Source organism: Berghia stephanieae, chromosome 7 (genome assembly GCF_034508935.2).
Source record: "Berghia stephanieae isolate SIO BIC M18660-M18661 chromosome 7, UCSD_Bste_1.3, whole genome shotgun sequence".
NCBI classification, from domain to species: domain Eukaryota; kingdom Metazoa; phylum Mollusca; class Gastropoda; order Nudibranchia; family Aeolidiidae; genus Berghia; species Berghia stephanieae.
The window spans coordinates 60,855,608-60,881,434 of NC_088366.1; the positions used below are offsets into that span (position 1 = coordinate 60,855,608).

The 25,827-nt window shown below is 35.8% G+C and overlaps 1 protein-coding gene across 2 annotated transcripts; it reads right to left on the minus strand.

Moving 5' to 3' along the window:
- Positions 1 to 2,601: 2,601 nt before the first annotated feature.
- Positions 2,602 to 22,759, minus strand: LOC144977602 (putative methyltransferase-like protein 25). 2 transcript variants are annotated; one of them, XM_078922995.1, is made up of 9 exons: positions 22,508 to 22,759; positions 21,533 to 21,938; positions 19,289 to 19,495; positions 18,232 to 18,448; positions 15,989 to 16,261; positions 13,359 to 13,477; positions 11,935 to 12,105; positions 10,013 to 10,159; positions 2,602 to 9,357 (listed from the first exon to the last, which is right to left on the minus strand). In XM_078922995.1, exons 2-9 carry the CDS (start codon positions 21,767 to 21,769, stop codon positions 9,262 to 9,264), a joined length of 1,467 nt encoding a protein of 488 aa, XP_078779121.1. In that variant the 5' UTR covers positions 21,770 to 21,938; positions 22,508 to 22,759; the 3' UTR covers positions 2,602 to 9,261. The 2 variants fall into 2 exon arrangements, with proteins under 2 accessions (XP_078779121.1, XP_078779120.1); XM_078922994.1 differs by having other exon boundaries at positions 15,989 to 16,264.
- Positions 22,760 to 25,827: the final 3,068 nt, after the last annotated feature.

The following is a 25,827-nucleotide window of genomic DNA, read 5'->3' on the forward strand; positions in this document are numbered from 1 at the left end:
TGTGTGTGTGTGTGTGTGTGTGTGTGTGTGTGTGTGTGTGTGTGGAATTGGATGCGTGTGAGCTTTTGTTCGTATAGTATGTCCGAATCTGCAGTATGTAATGTTTTTTTTTTACTAATGGTCAATGTGAAGCGCTTCGAAGCTTCGGCAAAAACGCTATATAAATGTACATTTATTATTATTATTATTATTATTATTATTATTATTATTATTATTATTATTATTATATTACCACCACCACCACAACCACCACCACCGCCACCGCCGCCGCCGCCGCCACCCCCACCACCACCACCACCACCATTATCATCATCATCATCATCATCATCATTATAATTATTATTATTATTATTATTATTATTATTATTATTATTATTATTATTATTATTATTGTTATTATTATTATTATTATTATTATTATTATTATTATTATTATTATTATTATTATTGTTATTTATATCATTATTATTATCATAATTATTATAATTTATTATTATTTTAAGTTTTGAATAATGTACTTTGTAAAAAGGCAAGCAATGTAGGGTGAAGTCAGTGGTCAGGTGTGTAGCAATGATGGTTAAAAATATTAGTCAGAGTATTGTGTTGTGTTCTTGAGAAAATCACTTAACACGCATTACACTACTCGACCCAGGTGTGAATGAGTGCCTGGCTATTGTTTCGTTTTTAAGGGTTTTATGGCCCTTGCAACGCATTTAGGTCAGATCCAGGCCAGTAAAAAGGAAGAAAATGGGATAGTCAAAAAAATTCTAGAATTACAATTAAAGCACCCAAGATAAAGTAAGACAAAGGGGAACTGGTTCAAATAGGGATCGGATGTTGATTCCAAGAGTATAACATCAATTGTACTTAGTATTGAGAATCACCATAATAAAATATATAATAATAATAATAATAATAAATAAATAATTAATAATAATTATAATAATAATAATATAATAATAATAATAATAATAATAATAATAATAAATATAATAATAATAATAATAATAAATAATAAAATAATATATAATAATAATAATATATATATAATAAAATAATAATAATAATAATAATAATAATAACAATAATAATAATAATAATAAAAATAAAATAATAATAATAATAATAATAAAACTTTAAATGTTTGTTCATTTTTATCTTTTAATTTACTTTTTGTCATATGCTTCAAACCGACACGATAACAGATTGAGACTGTGTAAAACAACTATTTTGGGATACAAGAGGAAGAAAGAGTTAGTGGATCACCCACATAGACTAAAAGGGAGGAGGTTGTTCCCAGTCACACATACACACACACACACACACACACACACACACACACACACACACACACATTAGATGTTTTTGTTTATAAGGGTTTTACGGCGCTTGCAACACATTAAGGTCATATCAGCGCCAGTTTAAAGGAAGAAAATGGGATAGTAAAAAGTTCTAGAATTACAATTAAAGCATCCAAAAATAAGGTAGACAAAGGGAAATTGGTTCAAATAGGGAACAGATGTAGATTCCAAGAGCACACTATCAGTGTCCTTAGTTTGAGATCACCTAAAAGTCTCATCCAGACACAAGCACAGGTCCCCACTAAGAGGAATAAACTCAAATGTTTACAAATTACATATAATACATAAACAAAACATAATACAGTGCATAACAGGGAGATGATTTACAAGGGGAAAAAATATCATCTCCCAAAACTAACTATAAATTTGACTTTTTCCCTCCCATCCAGGGTATCCGGCCAAGGCCAGGACAAAACCAAGTCATCTCATTCCAAGACAAAGACAGAAAGCATGTTGGAAAACAGGCATAGGGGGATAGAAGACACAGTGTGTACCTCCCTGCCCACTATGGGAGGTCAGGAACCCCACCCAGACCCACATTAAATGAAATTGGATAAAATTGTACACATCAGAAGGCCAGAATATGCCAAATACATTTTTATTCCTTGGGAAAAGAGGTGGGGGGGGGGGGTGAATTTGACGAAGTAAAAGAAATGAATAAAAACATCAATCCATATAAAAAGGGATTTACTTGTACTTGCAATACATCGATATACTTATTCATCAAGTGACTGACTCTCTCTCTCTCTCTCTCTCTCTCTCTCTCTCTCTCTCTCTCTCTCTCTCTCTCTCTCTCTCTCTCTCTCTCATTGCTCAATCTCCCTTCCTTCAATAAATACTGTATCATTCAAAAAGGAAGACATCATTTCAGAAAGACCATGGACATATTTACAACCTATTAATTTTGACAGTTTAACTCACTCAACCCTAACACCGACTATATCCGTAGTTTATCCGGGTTACTTTTACCCCATGCCTATTTATTTCATTTTTATGAGACAAATTATAGGCGTAGTATCAAAGCTGATGTTTTTAGTTTTTACATGTTAATGGCAGTTGAATAAAACCAGACCTGCCAACCTTTTGAAAATGAAAAGAGGGACACCCGACCGAACTGAACATGCTTACGACTACGACGCAAACCATTTTAACCGTAAACGATAGAACCCCATATAATTACTTGAAATCTATAGTAAATAAAGTAGAGGTTATTTTATTATTATTATTTTCTATTTATAGATTCGATTCTTTCTGTTTTGATTTTTATTTTTTTTTTATAGATTCGATTTATTTTTATTTATTTTATTTTTTTTTTTAGAAAATAATTTTCAAAAATGAAGGACGGCTTGGCGCAAATGCGGGCCGGTCCCGCACATCGCGGGACGGTTGGCAGGCCTGATAAAACTATCTAGGTACACATGCTAATTTTTAATACATTTTTTTCCAATTTTGAAAACGATCGGCTGCAAACACGATTCAGCTATCAATGGATGGCCCAAATGTAAACTGGAGCTTCTATGACTGCAAACACGATTCAGCTACCAATGGATGGCCCAAATGTAAACTGGAGCTTCTATGACTGCAAACACGATTCAGCTATCAATGGATGGCCCAAATGTAAACTGGAGCTTCTATGACTGCAAACATGATTCAGCTATCAATGGATGGCCCAAATGTAAACTGGAGCTTCTATGACTGCAAACATGATTCAGCTATCAATGGATGGCCCAAATGTAAACTGGAGCTTCTATCACTGCAAACATGATTCAGCTATGAATGGATGGCCCAAATGTAAACTGGAGCTTCTATGACTGCAAACACGATTCAGCTATCAATGGATGGCCCAAATGTAAACTGGAGCTTCTATGACTGCAAACACGATTCAGCTATCAATGGATGGCCCAAATGTAAACTGGAGCTTCTATGACTGCAAACATGATTCAGCTATCAATGGATGGCCCAAATGTAAACTGGAGCTTCTATGACTGCAAACACGATTCAGCTATCACTGGATGGCCGAAATGTAAACTGGAGCTTCTATGACTGCAAACACGATTCAGCTATCAATGGATGGCCCAAATGTAAACTGGAGCTTCTATGACTGCAAACATGATTCAGCTATCAATGGATGGCCCAAATGTAAACTGGAGCTTCTATGACTGCAAACACGATTCAGCTATCAATGGATGGCCCAAATGTAAACTGGAGCTTCTATGACTGCAAACATGATTCAGCTATCAATGGATGGCCCAAATGTAAACTGGAGCTTCTATGACTGCAAACACGATTCAGCTATCAATGGATGGCCCAAATGTAAACTGGAGCTTCTATGACTGCAAACATGATTCAGCTATCAATGGATGGCCCAAATGTAAACTGGAGCTTCTGTGACTGCAAACATGATTCAGCTATCAATGGATGGCCAAAATGTAAACTGGAGCTTCTATGACAAAGTCAGCATCAAACTTTCAACTGATCATGATCTTCAACTGTTGCATGTTGGGAGTTGTGGTCTGCATAAAGTTCACGGGGCATCCAAGGCAGCAATGGATGCATCAGACTGGAGTTTGGACAGATTCTTGAAATGTCTCGACAGGCTTTTTTCAGACACACCTGCTAGGAGAGAAGACTATGTTAAATGCACAGGGAGCAGCATTTTCCCACTGAATTTTTGCAAACACAGGTGGCTTGAAAATGCCAAAGTGGCTCAACGAGCTATTGATATTATGGACCATATTTCTGAACTGACAATGGGGAAGTGTTATTTTAATCATGAATGGTTTTCAGACGATGGATTTTCAGATTGGATTGCTGATATCAAAGATGACAAAACAAATTTTTTGTGTAAGATATGTCACCAATCATATATTATAGGGTACTCTGGCATAAAGGCCTTAGTTAATCATGGAGATTCTATCAAGCATAAAAATCAAAATCTTTGCTCATGTCCAACAGAAGTTTAAGCTTTGCGGTTAATAAAAGTAAGACTGTCACCATCACTACAACGACAACTCCTCGCACCGACTTATCTGCATCTAGTAGTCCGACAATTAGCCTTCCCACTGAACAATCAAAAATAACCCACCATATATCATCAACTGACACCCTAGAAGCTGAGGTTAGATGGGCCCTTTATTTAATATCCAAACACAACAGTGCTCGGGATTCTGATGATGTTAGACCATTATTTGAAGCCATGTTTAAGGAATCGCAAATAGCAAAGACATTTCGTTGCTCCAGGACAAAGTTAGGTTATTTGGTAACTTATGGCATTCTCCCAGATGTGCGAGAAGCTATTATTGGTGAAATTAAAAGTGCAGAACAATTTGTTTTGATGGTTGACAAATGTATGAACTTTGATTTTCAGAAAAATCAAATGGATGTCCACATTCGTTACCTGGGATATGGTGGAGAGGTGAAAACAAAGTACATTGATTCACTACTTTTGGATTATGCAAAGGCTCGGGACATCCAGCGCTGTTTGGAATCTATCCTTACAGAGTTGGGAACCAAGAAACTGTTACAATTATCCATGGGTGGCCCCAAAGTCACTTGGAGAGTTTTCAATGATTTGACAAAGGACATTCAGGCAGAGGAGAATGTTACTCTCTTAAACACAGGTTCCTGTGGTCTTCATGTTGTGCACAACAGTTTTAAAGCTGGTCTTATTGCATCAGAATGGGACCTTGCTAGTTTTCTAAAACACTTGTACTACTTTTTTAAAGATGCACCAACCTTGAAGGCTGATTTTTTAAAGGTAGGGTCCACCAAGTCCCCCCCCCCGTAAGTTTTGTGGACACAGATGGCTTGAGAATGTCAACGTTGGGGAGCGTGTCATTGAGATATGGCCTTATGTTGTGGAATACATATCGGAGGTAAAAAATGGAAAACTATCAAACCCGACATGTGCCAGCTTTAAACTTTTAGCAGAATTCGAAAAGGATGGGCTTATTATTGCGAAACTCCATTCATCTAGACAAATCTAGATTTCATCTAGGAAAATCATCAGCAAAACCTACACAAACACCAAAACAACGCAGAGCATGCAAATATTGAGGCCGGGAGCACGAAATGCTCAAAAGTAAGTGTCCTGCGTATTGTTCTAAATGCAATGGCCAAAATCACTTTTCGTCAGTCTGCAAGTCGAGAAGCAGAGTCAAAAACCTTTTGGACAGTCAATATTATGACACTGACTCGGAACAAGAATGGGTAAACGTATTAAAGAATGTCAGAAATAAACTGGTAAGGTGCAAAATGTTCGTAGCGTGACAACCTGTTTCATTTCTCAATGACTCTGGAGCAGCAGTGAGTGAATGTTTTACCTGAATACTATGCCTCAAGTGTAACTCCCTCTAACACTCGTTTACAAGTTTATGGTGGTGAAGAGATTCAGTGTGTAGGCAAATCAACAGAAAATGTCTTCAACCCTAGTAACAAAATCCGTCATAATGTGGAATTTGTCGTGTGTAGCGGAAATGTTCAGCCTATTATCGGATTAAAAACTGCTCAAAAAATGAAATTTCTGACTCTACAAACAAAGAACTTTGTTGAAGTGGCTACTATTTCCTCTGTACAGAGCCACCCTGTTTTCCAAGATGGATTAGGTCAATTTCCTGGAACCCTGACCCTACATACTGACCCTAGTGTTAAACCTGTTATTAACTACTGCCATTCTAAGTAAACTTAAAGACTTTTTTAAAAAGCTCACAACCAAAGGTGTGCCTGTGACAGAACCTACTCCGTGGGTAAGTCAAACAGTGGTTACCACAAGAAAAACGGAAAGCTGAGAATTTGTATCGACCCCAAATTTTTGAACCAAGCCTTGCTTCGTGAAAGATACACTATGCCCTTTCTGGATGATGTGCTACATGAACTGAGTCAATCCAATGTATTCTCGAAAGTTGACCTCCGAAACGGATTCTGGCATTGTGTCCTTGATGAAAATTCATCGAAACTGACCACCTTTCAAACCTGGTTTGGGCGATATTGATGGACTAGATTACCTTTCGGACTTTGTCTCACCCGAAATATTTCAAAGAAAAGTGATGGAAATTTTTGGCAACTTACCTGGTGTCATCGCTATTCACGATGATATCATAGTTAATGGTGTTAACCGAGAAGAGCATGATCGTAGACTGGAGTTACTCCTCGAATCCTGTGAACACTATAACATTAAGTTGAACAAAGAAAAACTCGAGTTGGCTAAGAATAGCATTACGTTCATGGGCCATGTGATTTCAGTTAACGATTTTGGCATTGACCCTGAAAAAGTAAAAGCTATCCCTGATTTACCAACACTGAGAACAGTATCTGAAGTTAGAATATTTCTGGGGATGATTCAATATCTTGCATTATTATCTAGCTTATTATTGGGAAACTCCATTCATTCCTCTTCATTGCCAAAATTCTGAAGCGATTTTTAACAAAATTTCAGAGCAGTGAGCCCCTAGTCCCATTCCTCTGCAGTGATTTAATCGAAATTGTAAAGCGACTGTATGGTCCGATTTTAAAAGAATCATTTCTTGCCAAACTGGAAACATTTTCAGACCTTGTGCTTCATAATGACATTGAGAAGGATCATTTTAAGAACCACAATTCGATAGATGTCAGATTTCAGGCCTCTGGATTGATGGATAAAGATAAGAGACTATCAGACCTGAAGAAAATGGAATTTAAGATGTGCTTTCAAAAGTTTGTGAAAACTTGCATCACTAAAATCTTGGACAAATCTCCCCTGAAATATAGGTTTGCTCAGAGTATAAAATCCCTTAAACCAAGGTCATCCAGGATGATTCAGTGGATTCAAAAAAATCATTCAGAAATGCAGTGGCCCATTTAGTTAGCTGCAAACGCATATCAGCAGATATTGTTGAGGATGCAATTCATCAAAATGGATTATTCAGGTCAGTTATCAAGGGAGTGCTATACACCAAATCAAAGGATTGAGAGATACTTCAATGAGAATGGACAGCTTGATCAATTTCCAGACCTGAACAAGATAATCAATATTTGGCGCTGGCTTCCGACGACAACAGACGTGTTGTGAATGTTTACGTATTTTCTACAAATATTTTTATTAATTTATCATTCAATCGTCGGAATTTAGGCCTAATTTTTATTCAAAATGGATGTGAAGTATATATTGTTCCTGATTTTTATAATTATAAGCATAAATTGTGTTTTAGCCCATGATTTTGCTGCCAAAAGCCTATCGATAACATATACTCCAGAGACTCTCCGATCCCTCCAACCCGTGTCACCCCCACCACCCACTATTGACACATCATTTATTAAAGTAAGAAAGAGGGGGAGAAAAGGAGGAATAAAGACAAAATTCAACAGACGGCCTTTTCGTCCATTTTTACCCTGTGTAGTGACAGGTAATGTACGATCATTAAAGAATAAAATTGATGAACTGTTTTCACTGTGTCGTTATAATAGTGACTATCGTCAAGCCTCCATAATAGCTTTAATAGAGACTTGGCTCTCTCCTAACATACCATCGTCATGTTTTGAAATTGAACAGTATTCACTATTTTGAGGGGATCAGACTAATGTTAATAAACGAACTGGGGGTGGGGTGTGCACATATATTAACAACAAATGGTGCCACCCCAATAACTGTCAGATGATTATATTGAATCCATTACTGTTTCGTCACGACCATATTGTCTACCCCGGGAATATACTCATGTCATCATCATCAACGTCTACATTCCACCATCATCAGACAATAACACAACAAAAAATATTTTGAGGAAAGAAATACGGGACATTCAGATTAAGTCACCCGACGCCGTATTGATGATCACTGGTGATTTTAACCAATGACACGATTTCACTCTCCCGAGACTTAATCACTACATGGACTTTGAGACAAGGGGCAAAAAAAACATTAGATTTATTCCTGTGTAATGTTAAAAATAGTTATAAATGTTTAACCCGTGCCCCATTAGGTTTATCTGACCACTGCATGCTCTTGCTACTCCCCACCTACAGCCCTGTTTTTAAACGTGTAAAACCAGTAAAGAAAAGTGTACAGATCTGGAACGGAAGTGTGTGTGAAGGAGTATGTTAGTCCAAACACGAAAAGGACAGTCCTCAAAAAAGTATTAAAAGCTCGGTGCCATGGAAGTGCAAAATGTGGGAGAAAGTGCGATAGTGTAACCAATGAGCAGAGGAAAGATATTTCAGTGCATTTCAAAGCATTGGTGACCTGAGGTTGCAGAGGGAGTATGTTGTTCGTCATATAGAGGTAACAAAGGTTAAACAGAGACTAATAGTAACAGCAGCTAATAAGAAGAATAGTGCCCCGAGGAGAGACATTTCAAAAATTTATTTCCTCACTGTCGATGGACATCAAATTCCAGTCTGCCTTTGAATGTATTTTTAAATGTCTCTGATACCTGGACACCCTGTTATCCTCGTAAGGCACCTGAACTATAGACCCCCACCTCGTCAAATGCTTTTGAAAAATCCAAAAAGAATCGAGCGATTAAGCTACCTCTTTAATTTTTCATTATTTTTAAACTTACATGTTTGAAGATTGAACTGATTGTGAACATTCCTTTATGACCATTCATTTTAATCATTTTTAACTTGAGCTTGAGTAAATATATAGCACAGTCCACTATAAGTATTCAAAACACATTACAAAGGAGCCCAGCCTACTACAGCAATACTTAACATGAAGAATGAGACATGGTGACTGTAAGGCGTTATTACATACAACGCTATTTACAGCCAGGAACTCATTTTAAACATGAGTACAGTGAGAGAATTTATGTAAAGATCCTCTTCCAAGGACTCTACTATGCTTCGCTCAAAGTGGGACTTGAACCTTGGACCCTCCAGTCTAAAGGCGAGCCACTAGACCACATAACTGAATTTATTGTAGTTTCTAACTGTCCTTTGTCTTCAGGGAGAAAATGGCATAACACCTTGGGGATGCTACAGGATCAAATAAACGCACGATACTTGCTTTTTGAACAGAAGGCTGTAAAAAAAAATAAAAACATGTTTAAAAATGTTTTAATTCATTAAAAAAATAATAATATTATGAAGAAAAATCAATCATTCTTCAAAACAATAGTTTGATGAAGCGATCAACAATTTATTGTTGTGGTATGAATAAGATTTAAGATCAAATTATATTGAACTGCCTTTGACTAAAAGCAGACCAAGAGCATTAAATTTATTCAAAATCTTGAACTGACATTGAGTGGTAACAGTAAAAAAAGATGCCAAGACTGTTTACTTTGGTGGCAGATTCAACAATAGTAGTTCCAAAATTAATCGTTAATTTGTTTAAATAATTCATTAATTATTATATCTGTTTTACCATCATTCAACAATAATTTGTTACGATTCATCCAATTCTTAATTTCAATAAAGCAACATTCAATCCTATTTATCAATTTGCTTAAATCAGTAACATGAACAGAATCATAAATTTGAGAATCATCTGCATAAAAACGATAGATAAACAATTTTTATTGTAATAATACAAACTGCAATGGCAGATAAAAATTTGACAAGATTTTCTCTCAAATATTGTTCGCTTAAACTAGGAAGCCTTTGAAATGTTTAGGTTTTGCAATCAAAGGAAAGAACAAACTTTACTCATTGATATTTCATATCTCAACTCTTACCTGTTCTAGCAAGAATAAAAGTCTATCTAAAAGGATAAGTGATTCGATGACTGGAGCAAGGGCAAGCTTTAACTGGAAGTAGGCAGCCATTTTGGTACGCTCACATTGATACAATCTCTCCATTTCAGATATGAACTCGGGTGTCAGCTGAAAAACAATAAATGTAACAAGACATTTGAAATATAGTGACAGACTTGCCAAATTGAAAACTTCAAATTTAGTAATTTTAATGTCAATTTTTAGTAATTTGACAAGGAAATTCGTAATTTCTGAAATTGTGTGAACAACCACAATATTTTTATTATTATTATTATTATTTTTATTATTATTATTATCATTATTATTATTTTTATTATTATTATTATTATCATTACTATAGTAGTAGTAGTAGTAGTAGTAGTAGTAGTAGTAGTAGTAGTAGTAGTAGTAGTAGTAGTAGTAGTAGTAGTAGTAGTAGTAGTAGTAGTAGTAGTTGTTGTTGTTGTTGTTCTTCTCATTATTATTTTTTTTTATTATTATCATTTAAGCATTACTAAGAATTAAAAATTCGTAAAATTACGAAAAATTCGTAAGATTTGGCATGTATGTAGTGATCCTGAATTCGAGTTAATATCTTCACAATTAGCTAAAATTCATGATCACTGCATTACAAATAGATCACGGTTCATTCGTCATACTTCTGGGTTATTATTTTCACCCCCTTTTTGGATTTATTTCAACTGATACATTTGACACCTATATTTATTCTACTCATCATACTCATACATTTTTATTTACGCACCAAATTTTATGCATAGTTTAATCCTGTTTGTCAATCTTTTCTATCTAAAAATCTAATATGGTATTTTTCTTTTTACTTCAGGCTCAAAACCCTTCTTCAGCCAACAACATAAAACAATAAAAGCATAAACACATTACTAAAAAAGTCTGATTGACGACAGAGCAATATTCTGAACATTCTCTCTGTAGAAAAATCTTGGAATGTAGCAGCTTAGTTTCACTTATACCTATTACAGTAGTTTTCAAAAGAATGCCCGTTTACTGAACATCTCAGTTTAATCTTGCTGAATGCATGACGTCAACAAAGACATGCAAATAACTTTAAACTTTAAACAAAAAAGACAAATGAGTTGTAAAAATTAGCAGTAAAAATTGTGGAAATTAACTCTTTGAGATTGTTGAGAATTTATTTGTTAATAATGGAAATGAGCAAAAATTGACAAATTCTCAATTTATTGTGGCGTAGCTATCTTAGTTTAAATTTTCCTAAATTAATCATTTTCCATTTTATGTCGAAAAAAAAAAAAAAAATGATCAGGTCTCTTTAATGTTGGTTTTTTTAAAATAGATTTTTCAAGGTACACTGGAGTCCAATTGGCACAGTCATAGAGCACTTGCCTCACAGGCTTGGGAACCATGGGTGCCAGCAGGAAGAAGTGCTGAAACCTGAAACTAAAATCTCGACACTTTGCCAAACCTAAAAATGTTCCTACTGAATTCGGCCTAAACTTTACTCTTATTTCATCACCATTTTCATACCATTATTAAATTATTACACAGCAAACATATTGACACAATGAGGAAATTGCTATTAGGTTATTTTACTCAAAACACTGAAACCGGAGGTATTTGACTTCGAGATATCGTGAAACCGGAATTCCGACATGAACCGGAAAACTGGCACCCATGTTGGGAACCAGTTTCAACCCCAGGTGCAGTTGAGATTTTTTTCTGCCATCCAGCAGTGACTGGGTAACTGGGTCTGTTGGTGGAAATGGTTTTACTATAATCATCCTATCCATAGACTAACAAGCAATTTCTATAGTCAATTTAACACACTACACAAACAGTGATAAATTCCAGTTACATAGGACTTACATCACTGAAGGAATTACTTTACTGTGCATTGACTCCGTACTTACACGATCAAGAGAGAATCCAAGTTTCTCAAATGCCTTCCGGGCATAATCGTAGAAGGACGCATTACGCTTGTTCAGCCCACGTATACCCATAATCCTCTCAGGATGTGGGATGCCTAGCTTTTGTATTATCATTTCCAAAAGAGCTCGCCAGTAAAACTCCTCTCCCTGAAGCTGTTCAACAAAATTAAAGAGGATTAGTCTCTGCATTTTGGGGGTCCTGAGAGCACAGTAAGTATAGCACTCGCTTCACATAATATACAATTCCCTATATTCATCCCCAAGGGAATATTTGTCTTTAGGGTCTATTCCAAGGGAAGACTGGCATAACCCAGGCGTCAACCGCAGTGCAGCGCCGCAAAGTGAGCTAGGGCGAGGTGACTTGCTCAAGGCCACACAGCGCAGCGGCAGGTGATCGAACTCTGTACCTTTTGGTTACGAAGCAAAGACCGTACCACTGAGCCACGGCTGCAATCCTGATCAATCCCGGGTGCAGTCGAGTTATTTTCAGACCCCCCCCCCCCCTTATCCACTCAGTAGTCATTGAGTAGCTGGGTCGGTAAGATCTGGTGGAAAATACTTTGCATAGATTAGAATCCTATCAAAAGGGCAACAAGCATTTGCTATTGTCCATGTTACAGTAGAGAAACCAGGATAAATTCTTGCTCCATGGGCCTAATGACTCTAGCTGTAGGACTTCTTCTCTTTGCATTTACTGACATCACACTTGCTATCACCGACTTGACTTCATAATACTCAACAAGAAGGAATACTGAACAAGGACAAAATGTTAGAAATTTATATTGTTAAGCTTTCGTCTTTAGAAAAGACATGTCTGATAATTCAACCCCATTCATAATGGTGGCAACAAAAAGGAGGATGATAGAACAGTTGAAAGATTTTCTTCTACATTCTTAATAAATTGCAATGGGCTGGAAGATCAATCAGTAAAACACCAAAACATAACTGGTTCAGTAAGACCAGATTTTTCTCAGACTTTTCTTTTCACCTACAGAAGTGGCCGAGTGGGGGCGAAGTGGCCGAGTGGTTAAGGCATTGCACTGTGACCCGAATGACCCAGGTTCAAGCCCTGCTTCAGGCACTTTCGTTTTTTTCCTTGAGCAAGATTATTAACCCCCAATTTTCTCACTTGGACAACATGGGTGATTCCTGTTGACATCAGACATCTTGTTTGATGAGCTATCTATATTCCTTCGTGGAATGTCTAGGCAACGATATCTTATGATGTTGTGGCGCAAAAGGCATTATTTTTTTTATTTTATTTTTTTACAGAAGTTTAGTAGTTGGGTTTAACATTCGATCTGACATTTCATACAACAACAAAATTGGCTCCATTTAGCAAAATGGGAGAATAAATGAACTGAAACAGTGGAATGCATTATTATATAAATCAAATTTACACTAACCTGCCCTGATTCTGCAATTCTGTGAACTGACTGAGATGCCAGATTTCTTGCATTGCGACCCAAGTGGAGCTTGAGGGATTTTCCATACTGACTCAATGGAAAATGAATATCCTCCTCATCTGGAAAACCATATTGATACCATTACCGTTAAAAAAGTTTAAAAAGTAACCGTTAAAACCATTAAAGTACCATTTTTTTTACTTTACCACATTATTTTTATGTATATTATGTTTATGTATGTATCATTGTTGGCATTTTACACGTCTGTACAAAAATTTCCTTTTGGATGAATAAAGTGCATTATTATTATTATTATCATTATTATTATTATTATTATTATTATTATTATTATTATTATTATTATTATTATTATTATTATTTATTATTATTATTATTAGGTTATTATATGATTATTATTATTATTATGATGATGATATTATTATTATTATTATTATTATTATTATTATTATTATTATTATTATTATTATTATTATTATTATTATTATTATTTTTTATTATCATCATTACGATGTGAATAACCAGGGACCAGGAGCTGGAGTAAAATAAATTACTGAAAAGATTGTATGAAACAGTGCCAGACACAACGGAGAGAAAAATATAATTTTTTTAAAATGAATATTCCTTGTCTGAGGGGAGTTAAACCAGAGACTTCCTGATTACCAATCAGACATGCTATCGTTACACCACATAGGTTGCTTTACAAAATAAAAATAAAATTCCCTTTATTCATCCCCAAGGGGAAATTTGTCTTTAGGGTCTACTCCAAGGGAAGATCAGAATAACCCAGGCGTCAGCCGCAGAGCAGCGCCGCAAAGTGAGCTAGGGCGAGGTGACTTGCTCAAGGCCACACAACGCAGCGGCGGGTGATTGAACTTGGTACCTTTCGGGTAGGAAGCAAAGACCGTACCACTGAGCCCCTTATAGTTGGGAAGACCTCATTCCTACATTCTTCACACTCTTTTCCTCACTTATTCAAACATGCAATGAAGAAAAAATAAATAAATAAATAAAATGAGGAGCATGTGCACATTGTGTGAAGAATCTCGACAAAAGATTACCCCAACCAGTGGTTAACCTATGTGCTGTGAGGTACCACATCTGACTGGTAATAAAAAGGTCTGAGTTTCGTCCCCAGTTAAGACAGGTAGTTTTTTTTTCATGCATTTTTCTTCCTGCTGCTTCAGCTGGCACTCTTTGTTGAGCTTGAGCTTTATATAGCGCAATATCCACTAAATGTGCTCAAAGCGCTTTACAAGGGGTCCCTGGTCAACAGTAACATTTAACATGTAGGACAGGACATGATGCCTGTTCGGCGATATTGCAATTTTTCGGATAAAGACAACGTTGTTAACAGCCAGGTACTCATTTTACACCTGAGTACGGTGAGAGAATGTGAGTAAAGAGCCTATTCCAAGGACTCAACTAGGCACCGGCGCGAGGCTCGAACCTAGGACCTTCCGATCCGAAAGCGAGTGTCATACCACTAGACCACATAGCCGCACTCTTTCAAGCACTCTCTCATACACACTTTTTCAGATTTTCATGCATGATACAATCACAGTACTTCTCAAAGTAAATCTTATTTTTTATGGAACAATTATAAGAAGATGGGGGTATCCTGAAAGCCTTGAACAGTTTTTAAATTACAAATAACAACTGTTAAAAATATCAACAGCCATCTTAATCTTTACTTACTCTTTCAAAAACATTTGGTTTATGGAACAACCGACCAACAAGTATTATGCTATTGAACAATGTTGAAATCTCTACGTAATGCACTGAACTTCTGCCTTCTCAAGAATCAATTTTCCATTCAGTAAATGTAGAAATTGTTAAGAAAGACAATGAATAAATAGACTTTAGTAAGTTATTTTTCTATCCTTATATCTATAAAAACAAAGACAACAAGTCATCTTAATTCATTTTTGCCACATGGTATTCAAATTTTTAACGCGCAACTGTGATTCAAATTAAATACTATCTTTTAAATATACAAACACAAGTTCGGACTAAAGGCCAGAGGTACGGCCTATCTCAATTTATCAAATTAATGTATAAAGTGTTGCTATTGGTTCTTGGTTGTATATTTTTACATTGTTGTGTATTTGCATATATATATATATATCAAGGACAACTATAATTCCAGTATAGTAATCCTTGATATATATTATATATATATATATATATATATATATATATATATATATATATATATATATATATATATATAATATATATATATATATATATATATATATATATATATAATATATATATATATATATATATATTATATATATATATATATATATATATATATATATATATATATATATATATATATATATATATGTATACATTGTCGCCATAGATTCTCAACTTTGTGTTTATACATTTTTATGCATGCCTTGTCTGTAAAATAATTTCCATTTTTTGGATGAATAAAGTATATATTATTATTATTATTATTATTATTATTATGATTATTATTATTATATTATGATTATGATTATGATTATGATTATTATTATTATTATTATTATTATTATTATTATTATTATTATTATTATTATTATTATTATTATTTAAAATAAAATAAATCAAATTACCATTGTCAGCACTTTCCTCTTCCATTAGTTGATAGCAACACCCGACAAGGCATAATCCTACTGCCCTAGGGTCTGTGATAAAAAGTCTCATTGCACTAACCGCTAGACTGCCACAGGTGTGTAACCCTGTTATCACAGCCTTTACTTGCTCTGGACTTGACTCACGACATAAAGAGATTGCGTGCTGAGATAAAATGGAGGACAGATTCATGTCGGGTGTGACAAATTGTGTCACTGGAATGTATCTATCCATTACTTCTTTATCAAATTCCTCTGCTGAAACAAAGACATTTTTAAAATGACATATTAGTATTAGACTTTAGGATCTTTTATCCTTTAAATCTTAACTTTCTTAACTCACTCAACCCTAACACCGACTATATCCGTAGTTTACCTGGGTTACTTTTACCCCATGCCTATTTATTACATTTTTCTGAGACAAATTATAGGCATAGTATCAAAGCTAATGTTTTTAGTTTTTGCTTGTTAAGTTAATGGTAGTTTAATAAAACTATCTATGTACATGTTCATTTTTAATATGTTTTTTTTTTCTAATTTTGAAAAGAAGCAAAAATCTTTAGGATTGAGTGAGTTAAATCAAGAATATACCTAAATCCCTTTATTATGATATTCCCCACAAGTTCTTTTTATGCTCTCATTCTCAATAGCTCAGTTGGAAGAGGGCTCACTTCACACGCAAAGGGACAGGGGATCAATCCCAACTCATGTCCACCCAACTTTGATTGGATAGCTGGGTCTATTAGGGATGGCAGAAAGTACTTTGTGATAGACCAGCATTCTATCCAAAGGGAAATAAGCAATTACTGTGGTCTTCGCCTTCTTTTTTTCCCCTCATGATGTCTTTAAGATGCAGGAATGCTGATTCCCATAGAGCTTCGACTTTAGTGACTAATAGTCTAGTCTTCTCAGGCTAAATGGTCACCCTTTGCTCATTGTACTTTGTACAGTCCTGCAAAGCATGTGTAGCAGTAGCATCCTGCTTCCCCTCTCTACATTCACAAATGTCTATTTCTCCAATCCTAAATGCTTTGAACACGTGATGTCGGAGACGGTTATGTCCGCAGCAAAGTCTGAAAATGGCAACGTGATCTTAACTTTTGAGATGTTTTATGGGGTCATTTTTCATATATTCTGGTTACTGTTGCCTGTTTGACATTACAGACACTGGGTAAACTCTCGACTCCATGGGCCTTATGGCTCTGAAGCACAGCCACTTCCTAATCAAGACCTAAAGTTTAAATAGAAAATAAACAGACTCTACTAACAAAGATCATATAAAAGCAAGTGGAAATATTGAGTAAATAGTTACACACAGTGTGCTGACATATCCTCATTTCTGTACTACGAAACAAATAACAATGTGAAATTGAATGTAAGCTTCATTCAATTTAATATACGAAAACTGATCAAATGGACGTTTCAGGTTTCTCCTTTATCAACTAAACAGAATGACTAAAACACTACAGACAAATAAGATAATTTGGTTGTGGTGTTGATAAGATGTAGTATGAAACATGAAAGTATCAATTGCTAGCTACCCTTTAGTCTATTGCACAGATTTCTTCAACCGGTAAAACAATGAAAATTACTTAATGAGATTCTTGGCTGAACCAGGCCTGCTTGCATGAGATGAGAGTCGGATGCCACAATGTTTTAAATCAAAGCTGCTTTGCAATCAAGATATCACCAGAAAGAATTGAAAACTTACTGATTGCTGGTCCCGAATGATCGAATGCTTATTATTTCAACCAACCATTATTTCAATGAAAACAATGTCAGAATAATCTTTAAGCAATACATGACTGAAAGACAAAACAATCATTCATCAGCAAACAAGATATCATAAACAGTTTTAATATGGAATTTGTGAAATAATGGTGCTTAGCCAGCCAGTCACTAAAATCAACTATTTAGTTTCAGAATCTTTACAAGAGTTTTAATTATTTTCATACATGCTAGCAAAACCAATTAATTACAATAATCTCACAATAACAACAAGTTTTATAGTCTAAATCGAAGGAATATAGGTACTCCATCAAACAAACATCTCATGTTGTCAGGAATCACCCATGTTATCCAAGTGAGCAAATTGAGGGTTAATCATCTTGCCCAAGGAAAAAAACAAAAACAAAAAAGTGCCTGGAATATGGCTAAAACTCTGGACCTCCATGAGGCGATGTGGCCGAGTTGTAAAAATAAATCTTAAAGATTTCACCACTTACCACAAACGATGTTAACTCCACAACCAGATGAATTCTTTAACGAGGTTTTACAGTCGGTTTTAGCAACAAGGGACTTCCACCTTGAACTCAACATCTCTTTTCGATGTTTTGCCCCATGCGTGTTTCCTTGATTAGAATCCAGCCCCAACACATTCAACTGGTGATGACCGGCTAATTCCAGACTCAAGTAACCTTTGCCACTACCAACATCCACAACCTGGAGAACAATAAGTTATTGTAATAATTTATTTTTTTAAAAGAAAAGCTACTGTAACAAACATAGATCAAATAAGATCAAGTTTGACATAATATAAAATTAATAAAAACCAATGCTTTAAAAAAATATACAAATCTTCAAAAACTAAGCATTTGGTTCAAGATTCCCCATTCTCAATCACAGAAGAATTAAATTATCACAACAACCAAGTGACAGTGTGTTCAAGAATCACAAACAACCACAACTCTATTTTTCAAAATTCCTTTTGAGAGTTCTTTCACTCCCATTCCTTCCCATTACCCCTGTTAAGATTATTCCTGTGGTGAATAAACATCCTTAACAACACCTATGGGAAAAACCATCCAGTCCTGTAAAAGTTGACTAATTTTTTACGCTAACTTCTTCTTTCAGCAAAATCCAAAATTTTAGACCAGTAAGCAAATATGCAAATTGTGTGGCCACAACTATGACAAACGTGACAGGGACAATGATACATCAGCCTCAAACACGATCCAGTCATCCTTGATAAAAGGTGTTTCTAAAACTAAAAGAACACACTGGAGGTCCCAATAGCTCAGTGAGAGAGTTCCGGTCTCATACACAAATGGATTGTTATCATCCCCATGGTGAAGTTGATATTATCTCTGAACCCTTCTTCACTCAGCAAAGATTGGACTGCAGCAGCTGAATGTTAGATCTGATAAAATATTTTGCAATAGACTAGCATCCTATCCAAAGTTTAGTAAGCAATTGTTACTATCCTATTAACAATTCAAAAACTGAGATATTGCCCAAGGGCCTTTTGGATCTAAAGGACAACTTTTTTTAAAAAGTACACACCAAATCAGCATTACAGTCACAATCGTGCACCATTCCTGCAACTGTGTTTGCCATGATTTCCACTTCGTGTAATTTCTTCTGTGACATGGACTCTGCCACAACTCCTTTGAATGAATCGCTGCATGCCGTTGTTGATGGTAGCGTGTCTAGGATGTGTAGATTTTCTAGATGACAAGAAGTGGCAGCTTTCACATAGGTAGCCAAATCCTGGTGGGAAAAATAGGGAAGTAAGATTCAAATCCAAATACAGTGGAAGTTGCTTAGAATGCATTGTAGCATACTCTCACTTGATTTATTTTTTTAATATTCAAAAATAAAATAAACAGGATAATTTTCATATAGGGAATGAGATTAGCGGAAGAGTAGCGTCCCTTGATGGGACGTCACCTTACAGAGAGAACGTCAATTTGGTTTTGCGCATGCGTCTCTCCCGTCCTCGCCTTCGGTGAAGTGTCTCAAGCCGCTTTCACCGGAAGCGAGGACGAGAGACGCATGCGCACAACCAAATTGACGTTCTCTCTCTAATAACTTTACCGCCGGTGACGTCCAATCAAGGGACGCTACTCTTCCACTAATCTCATTCCCAATAGCACATTTCCATGGATTTACCATATACAGTTTACAATGCAGTAGTGTAGTGGTAGTACACATGCACACAGGTAACCAGGAGGTCTAGGGTTCGATCCCTTGTAGAGTAAGGTTGAGTTTTTCTAGTATTTTTATTTTATTTTTGCTTTGTCTGCAATGTTACTTTCTCTTAATTTCATTATTTTTTAAGAATTTGCATTTGGAAAGTGGTGCCAATTCACTTCAAATCAGTCAATAGGAAAATTGTTATCATACAAAGACTAATTTATGAGAGATAGTACAACTTAAGTATGGGTTTCTGCTGATGACATGATTCAATCATTCAAAGATTAATAACAGAGAAGTTTACATAAGGGAGAATTGGAACCTTTCTGTTTTCCACAGATTTCCACTATAGTGAGGTTTCCATAAAGCAGGTTGGACTTAATTTTATGCATTTGATACTAAAGCTTACATAAAAGAGTTTTTTTAACCAATGGCAAGCAGCTATAATTGCAGTTCAAATGACAGTGTATTGAAAAAAAAAAAATGAATGGCAGTGAATACCTAAAAAAAAAAAAAATGACAAACCTTGAGCAATTATATAGTACAGCATCCACTAAACATGCTCTAAGCGCTTTAAAAGGAGTCCCAAGCCAACAGCATCACTTGACATGCAGAGCAAGACACGATGCTCATGAGGGGATACTAGAATTTTTTTGTCCGACTGAGACAATGCTATTAATAGCCATAGAGCCTATCGAGGAACAAAGAGGAATGGAAAAGAACAAAGAAAGTCGGCTCACTAATTGGAGACACCGAGGATGTACAAAGAAGAAAACAGCTATCAAACGCCGCACTCAGTAAACTCACCAATGTATGGATTAGAGGTGACAAAATAAAGAGAAAAACCAAACTGAAACTGTACCATGCTCTTGTAAAACCGGTACTTCTGTATAACTGCGGCACTTGGGCGTTGACAAAATCCGAAGAAGAACATCAGGATGCCTTCCATCGCACACAGCTAAGAAGGGTACTGGACATCAAATACCCCAAAAAGATCTCAAATGAATCACTCTATAAGATCACAAAAGAAAGACCAATCTCCCTTGACATTTTACAACAACGATGGCAACTTTTCGGTCACATACTACGCAGGGACAAAAACATACCAGCAAACCAAGCCATGTCGGGATATTCCACAAGGGGAACCTTTTCATAAAGAGTTGGACTTAATTATGCATTGATCTAAACTACAAAAATTTTTTACCACAAGCACTTATGGAGCAAAGCATTATTGAAAAAAACAATGAATGGCAGGACCTTGAAAAACAAAAAAGAACAACCTGAGCATATAGGACAGAAATCATGGAAACACTCAAGGAAAAGGAGCCCAAGCAACGCATCCTTGCTGCGGCAAGACCGAAAGGGATACTAATGTTAAGTAGTATTAAAGTAAGAGCCTATTCCAAGGACTCAACTATTCTCCGCTAAAAGCAGGATTCAAACCCTGGAACTTCCAGTCCAAAGACAAGTGTCAGATCGCAAGACCACAGATCCGCACTTAAAGTAAACTTTGAGTAAAAAATTATGTTACTTAAATAACAATTCAAATATGTATTTCATTTCAAATCAGGAAAAAAGCAGGTACACTCACAAACTTTTAACTTTACTTACATTATCCTCGTGTTGGTGAATTCCCACTGGCAAGGATATAAGTCTATCTTTACTCAAAGCCAAGAGTTGAGACTGAATGGCTGGTTGAAGGAATGCCTCCCAATGATTTTCAGATATAAACTCTGCTCCATGTGTGTTGGCGAATGGAATGGAATCTTCCAGAAAGGTCCAAACATGTCTAATCGCACTTTCCACACGATCGGTAGCTGTAGAGGGTGAAAATCTGTTGCCATCCATTACACATGAATTTTTTTATTAATTCAGTGTCGATGGGCCTTGTCCCAACGATGTACAAAGTGGATTCACGGATTCACAGCTTTTCTGTCCAAGAAAGTCAGGAAGATGTCTGGGCCATTTATACAAAGTTGTCTTGGTGTGCTTGATATGTTTGCCTTTTCAGTCATTGCTGTGGAGTCAGAACGGGTCACACATGCTTTAAATTGCAATTTTTTAAAAGTATTCAATATTTCAAAAAGTGTTTACATTTAAAAATTACAATCATTCATCATTATTCTCTTCATGATAGGCATAGAGATATAAAAGTTGCTGAATACAAACTAAAAATTAATGGAGGTGCAGAAATTTTAAAAAACACTATGATTCTCATGATTTTGAGATTTTTTTATTTTTTTTTTTGGAAAAGCTGAAATAGACGGACTGTTGGCTAATAAAACACGCTAAAATAACCAGCACATATTAGTGATGATACTTGAGCAAGCGTTTTTAAGTCTTAATGGGCGCTTTCCAGCACAGGTAATACCCTAACTCTATCTGACGTAAAAATCTTTACTGGATTATGTTTCTCGTCGTTTGTCTTTGAAAATCATGAAAATGTACAATTCTTACAGCGAGGTAAGTATAAACGTTGTTTATATTTGAAAATCATAACTTGATCATTGATATGTCGACAGCGTACTGTTTCTGTTTTGAATGACTATTTAAAAATCGTTATCGTTATTTCATTTTATTTGTTACCATCCTTGAATCCTTGTCTGCCTGTGTCTTAGTCTTGGTCCACGTCCATGGGCCGTTGGCATAGCTGACATCTGATTCTGACTACTTGGTAGGGAGACGTTTGGATCCGAAGTTTAATTATTAAGAGGCCACAAAAACACTTTATCGAGAAAATTATACTTTTGTTATCTTTAAAAAATTACATTTTATCACAATGTTCATGTTGACTACAAAATTAAAGGGGATTGTGAAAGTGAAAGTGAAAGTAAAGACGAAAAAGTCTTTCAAATAGAGGGGAGGTTACTCGCAAAATGATTTATTCTCTCCTCCTTTTTCGATAATGGTGTTACTGGACAGGTATTCATTTTACACCTGGATACGATGAGATAATGTGAGTAATGAGCCTATCATAAAGGAGGCCTTCCGAAAGTTCCTCGTGCCAACAGCAACAACCCAAATATTCCCTCTATTAACTCTAAGAAAAAATAAAACCTAGTCGGTATCTTTAACTATCATGGACCATGGACCTACAATTCTGAAGACAGCAGCTTGTAAATGGTGCTCACACTTCTATGTTATGACGATCGACCCAATCAGCCAATTCCGTACCACACGTGCACTGTCGCAAACCCATCCGGAAGCCTCGTCACAATACACCGTTCTACTAGATGCTCTGCGGTTTCGGGCTCGTTACCACAACGGCTACATGTTGGACAGGTGGCAAGTCCCCACTTGTGCAATGAGCGTGCTGTTAAGCAGGTTCTCGACCGAAACCGATTGGCTGCCTCCCAATGTCTGCCTTGCTGGTGGAAAAGCCTGGCAACTTCTCCCCCAGTTTCGAGAAATCGATGTCCCCGCTTGGGGGATTGAATTCGTCCAAACCGACTTCCAACTCGTATATTTATGCAGCTCTGTCCGAAGTCAGGGAATCTACGTACAAGGTTTGCCGGGACTTATTTCGGCTCGAAACGGGGGCACCGTCCATTATGCGCTTGAGAGGGGTATTCTCATTCCCTCTCTCTTTGATCTTATTTAGCCAGTTCTTTGTAATCGTCTCCCACCGACATCGGGGAGGGGTGGATTGCTGCCATTATCGGGCCCCATTCTCTACCCGTTGTTGCCAGCGTTCCCGACGCTATGTGCATCGACTTGCGAAGTGTTTAGCATCTACCTTCTCAACGTTCTTGCTTCCACCCCACTCTGGAGCACATTACTCCGCGGCGGAATAGCATAGTGCCAAGGCGGACGTCCGTCCTCAGGAGCGCTTGGTTATCATCCCAAGTTGATCCCGCCAGCTTCCTCAGAAGACTGTTGCGTTTCTCTATCTTCCGGGCAATCCCTTTGAGATGAACCCGATAGGTAAGGCTGCGGTCCAGCGTCACCCCTAGGTATTTGGGATGCGGCTCATATGGGAGAACCTGGTCCCCGACGAGGACGTTCAATTTACGGTTGTGCCAGCCACCGCATAGGTGAAATTCGACTAAACCTCTATCTAGAATTTTTATTTTGTTTAAACGGATGAAATGATCTCAAACTTGCCAATAAATTTTAAACCCGAAGTCCATAACATATACTATTATACAACGGCACAATATAATTTGAAACAGGTCATTACATTAGTTGCATTTCCATAAGATACAATAAAATGTTGGAACCTGAGGCAGAGAATATCGTGTATTTTTCAGAAAATATGTTTTTGTTTTGTTTTGTTTTGTTTTTTAAATGCTTGGGTTGTTTTTGTTTTGTTTTGTTTTGTTTGTTTTTTTAAACGGTGTGTGTTTTAGTTTTGATTTTGCTTGTTTGTTTTTGTTTCTTTTATTTTTGTTTGTTTGTTATGTTTTGTTTGTTATTTTCTTATTTTGTTTTGTTTTGTATTATTAATTTTGTTTTTATTTTTGTTTGTGTGTGTTTTTTCCATTTAAAAATATTTATTTTTTTGTTGCTTTTTTTTTTTATTAATAACACAAAAAGCTAAAATAAATAAATATGTAAAGAAATAAAACAAAATATAAATAAATAAATAACATAAAACGCACCATGTTTCAAAATGTCACGGCGAAAATTATATGATTTATTTGACGCACGAATGGGCTTGGGCTGGGTACTTTTTACGGGATTTTTTTTTTTTTTGGTTTATCTCCCTTGGTGGGCTAGGAGGTTCATCTTGTTGTGTCTTCATTATTATACCCCTGCCCTGTATCTGTTTTCTCTTTTCAGTGTCGTTATCTGTATTTGTCTTGGAGTGAGATTACTTGGTTCTGTCCTGGCTTTGGCCGGAGTCCTTGGCTGAGAGGGGAAACAGTTGTAAATTAATCATCTCTGTTGTTATGCAGGTGGCAAAGTTTGCTTTTTTGTTTGTTTGTTTGTTTGTTTGTTTGTTTTGAATATGATATCATTCTGTAATCATTTGAGTATATTCTTCGTAGAGGGATCCTGTCACAAATTAGTTGTTTCTGTTTGTTTATTGTTTGTTTTGTTTTGGGTTTTGTTTTGTTATTTGTCTTTTATTTTGATTTCGTTTGTTTTTGTTTTGTTTTGTTTTTTTTTGTTTTTTTTTGTTTTGTTTTGTTTTTTTTTTGTTTGTTTTTTTGTTGCTTTTTCTTTTGTTTTTGTTTTTTGGTTGTTGTTTTTTGTCTTTTTGTTGTTTTGTTGTTGTTTTTTGGGGGGTTTTTTTGTCGTTTTTTTTTTTTTTTTGTTTTTTTTTTGTTTGTTTTGTTTTGTTTTGTTTTGTTTTTTTGTTTGTTTGTTTTTTTTTTGGCTGTTGTTAGCTTTTTTAAATATATTATTCTGTAAGAATTTGGTAGCTTTCCTGTGACTGTGTTTGGATGAGACACTTCAGGTCATCTCAACCTTAGCACATTGAAACATGGTTTGCTCTTGGAATCTACCTCTGTTTCCTATTGTAATAACTCCTCTTTTTCTTACTTTTCCAATCATAAAATATTTTACATTTTTTGGACTATCCTACCTTCTTGCTTTTATACTCACGCTTAAATTATGGCCTTAAATTGTTGCAAGCGCCGTAAAATCCTTTTAAAAAACATTTAATTTAAAACAAAAACAGGCCTAAGGATATTAGTTCTCTTCTTTATTTCCCTTCAGAAATTTTTGCAATTTATAAACACATATAACAAAGAATTAAACTCAAAGGAAGACCTTATGAACTTAGCATCCACAGCAAAAGACCGTGAACTGTGGAAGGAAATGACACCGATGATTAGAGATTCAGCCGAGGCGTCCCGATCGGATGATTAGGAAGCGAAAGGCCTTAAGTCAGTCAGTCAAATACATATCATTTTTTAATAAGGCAAAGCTCTATTCAGGGGCTTTGTGGTCTTGTG

What these genes read in the sequence shown, in the direction of transcription:
- LOC144977602 (XM_078922994.1), bottom strand. Translation starts at nt 21,769, where the DNA reads ATGGATGGCAACAGATTTTCACCCTCTACAGCTACCGATCGTGTGGAA. An exon ending in AGAGGAAAGTGCTGACAATG is followed by an intron (nt 13,478 to 15,988) that starts GTAATTTGATTT and finishes ATGGTTTTCCAG; the next exon opens with ATGAGGAGGATATTCATTTT. An exon ending in TTGGATTCTCTCTTGATCGT is followed by an intron (nt 10,160 to 11,934) that starts GTAAGTACGGAG and finishes ATTGTTTTTCAG; the next exon opens with CTGACACCCGAGTTCATATC.